Below are 2160 nucleotides of genomic sequence, written 5' to 3' on the forward strand. Positions count from 1 at the left end.
ATATGTGTAAAAATCCATGAAGCAAGAGTTACAATAGCTGGTGTTTTCTATTGTGTTGTATTTTCCTCTTATGTCATCTTCTCCTTTTTGTCATTAAAAAAAATCTGTTCAAGTCAGTCTAAATTAATTATTGAATCACAAGTAGATAAAATCATTTATTTGATAACACCTTGACCCAATGAATATGTTTCTTTGCAAGACAGAGTCCTCATTTCCAAGATAGAAAGCCTGACAAAATTATACTGGAGCAAGCCCACAAGTAATAATGGTAGCTTTGCCTTATTGTCAGCCCTGGGGCAAGAATTAGACAAAAGATAACAAGGTAGGATAAAGATTACATAAGAAAGAAGGACAGTAATAGGACATGGTTACCTTTTATAAGGTAACATTTTGATAATGGATGATGAGTAGTAATGTCTTAGACAGGGATGGGTGGGAATGATTGAAGGTCTGAGTACTTTAGCACAGATTAAGAGCAAATCATTAGGATTTTAAGAGTGTGTATAGTCAGTGAAGAAAAAGCCCTAGAATTTAATTTCTGAATAAAACATTCTTGGACTATATTTAAGAATACTGTCCATACTAAGTATATTTATGATAATGGTGATGACTGTAGTGCTGAATATTTAAACAGTAAAAGCAAAATTAATTGTCACATGCATAACATCCTGAATACTATTGTAAATATTTTATTTTATTTAAACTGTCAACTGCACTGTAAGGTAGGTACAATTATTGTCACAGTCACACAGATGTGGAAACAGAGACACAGAGAAGTTGAGTTGCTTGATTAATTTCAAGCAATCGGCAAGCCATGGGGCATCTGTGTCAGGGCCTGCCAGGACATGTGACTGTAAACAGAAGTTTTAACTTTTTAACTCAAAGAGGGTATGTGTTTGGGTTAATGGAAAGCTTCAGAACCCTCAGAAAACATTATTAACAAGCAAATGAAAGATGTATCTGGAAGATTAAGTTCTACCAGAGTCTTCATTTCAATGGGTCCAATAGTGCACTTAGGGAGATGACTGGGCATATTGAGGATAAGACGAGAGAAATGAAAACGCAGCCTTCTATATTATTCTTAACAGGCTTGTACCAAATATCCTCTGGGTGAATTTGGGTGACTGAAGCCTGCTATATTATTCTTAACAGGCTTGTACCAAATATCCTCTGGGTGAATTTGGGTGACTGAAGCCTTCTATATTATTCTTAACAGGCTTGTACCAAATCTCCTCTGGGTGAATTTGGGTGACTGAAGAGAAGAAAGACACAGGAGTGAAATTCTGTGGGCACAAGGGGGAAATTCTACATTCAGACTGAGCCAACAGACTTTTCTGACCTGACAACCAGGGAGGCGCAGGATGCTCAGTGCAGAGAGGAAGAAGCAGGTGGTCCCTGCAGCTGGAAGCCCAGCTCCCACCCCAGCTGCTTTGCATGTCCCTCCCAGCTGCCCTACCTTCCAGAGCCCTTATCAATGCCTGGGTCAGAGCTCTGGGGAGGAACTGCTCAGTTAGGACCCAGAGGGAACCATGGAAGCCCCAGCGCAGCTTCTCTTCCCCCTGCTACTCTGGCTCCCAGGTGAGGGGAACATGAGGTGGTTTTGCACATCAGTGAAAACTCCTGACACCTCTGCTCTGCAAGAAATATAATTAAAATTCAACGTAGGTCAACAAGTTTGGCTCTACTCAAAGACAGTGGTTATGATCTAGATTATATGAGTGTGTTTCTGTTTTCTTTCCAATTTCAGATACCACCGGAGAAATTGTGTTGACACAGTCTCCAGCCACCTTGGCTTTGTCTCCGGGGGAAGGAGCCACCCTCTCCTGCAGGGCCAGTCAGAGCGTTAGCAGGTACTCATCCTGGTACCAGCAGAAACCTGGGCAGGCTCCCAGGCTCCTCATCTATGGTGCATCCAGCAGGGCCACTGGCATCCCAGCCAGGTTCAGTGGCAGCGGGTCTGGGACAGACTTCACTCTCACCATCAGCAGCCTGGAGCCTGAAGATGTTGCAGTTTATTTCTGTCAGCAGAGTAATAACTGGCCTCACACAGTGATTCAACCTGAAACAAAAACCTCAACAAATCATCAGGGTTTACTGATTATACCAGCTGCTTCCTTTACTGACAGCTAGTGTGGTGGCCACTCAGTTTTAGCATCTCTG

General features: G+C 42.2%; 1 gene segment (V, D, J or C); it reads left to right on the plus strand.

Moving 5' to 3' along the window:
* The first annotated feature begins 1491 nt into the window (after nt 1–1491).
* LOC105539936 lies at nt 1492–2130 on the plus strand. The segment is given in 2 exon segments: nt 1492–1578; nt 1748–2130. Coding segments are annotated over 2 exon segments (432 nt in total).
* The last annotated feature ends 30 nt before the right edge of the window (nt 2131–2160 follow it).

This window comes from Mandrillus leucophaeus, unplaced genomic scaffold, assembly GCF_000951045.1.
Source record: "Mandrillus leucophaeus isolate KB7577 unplaced genomic scaffold, Mleu.le_1.0 Scaffold2112, whole genome shotgun sequence".
In the NCBI taxonomy this organism is placed as follows: Eukaryota; Metazoa; Chordata; class Mammalia; order Primates; family Cercopithecidae; genus Mandrillus; species Mandrillus leucophaeus.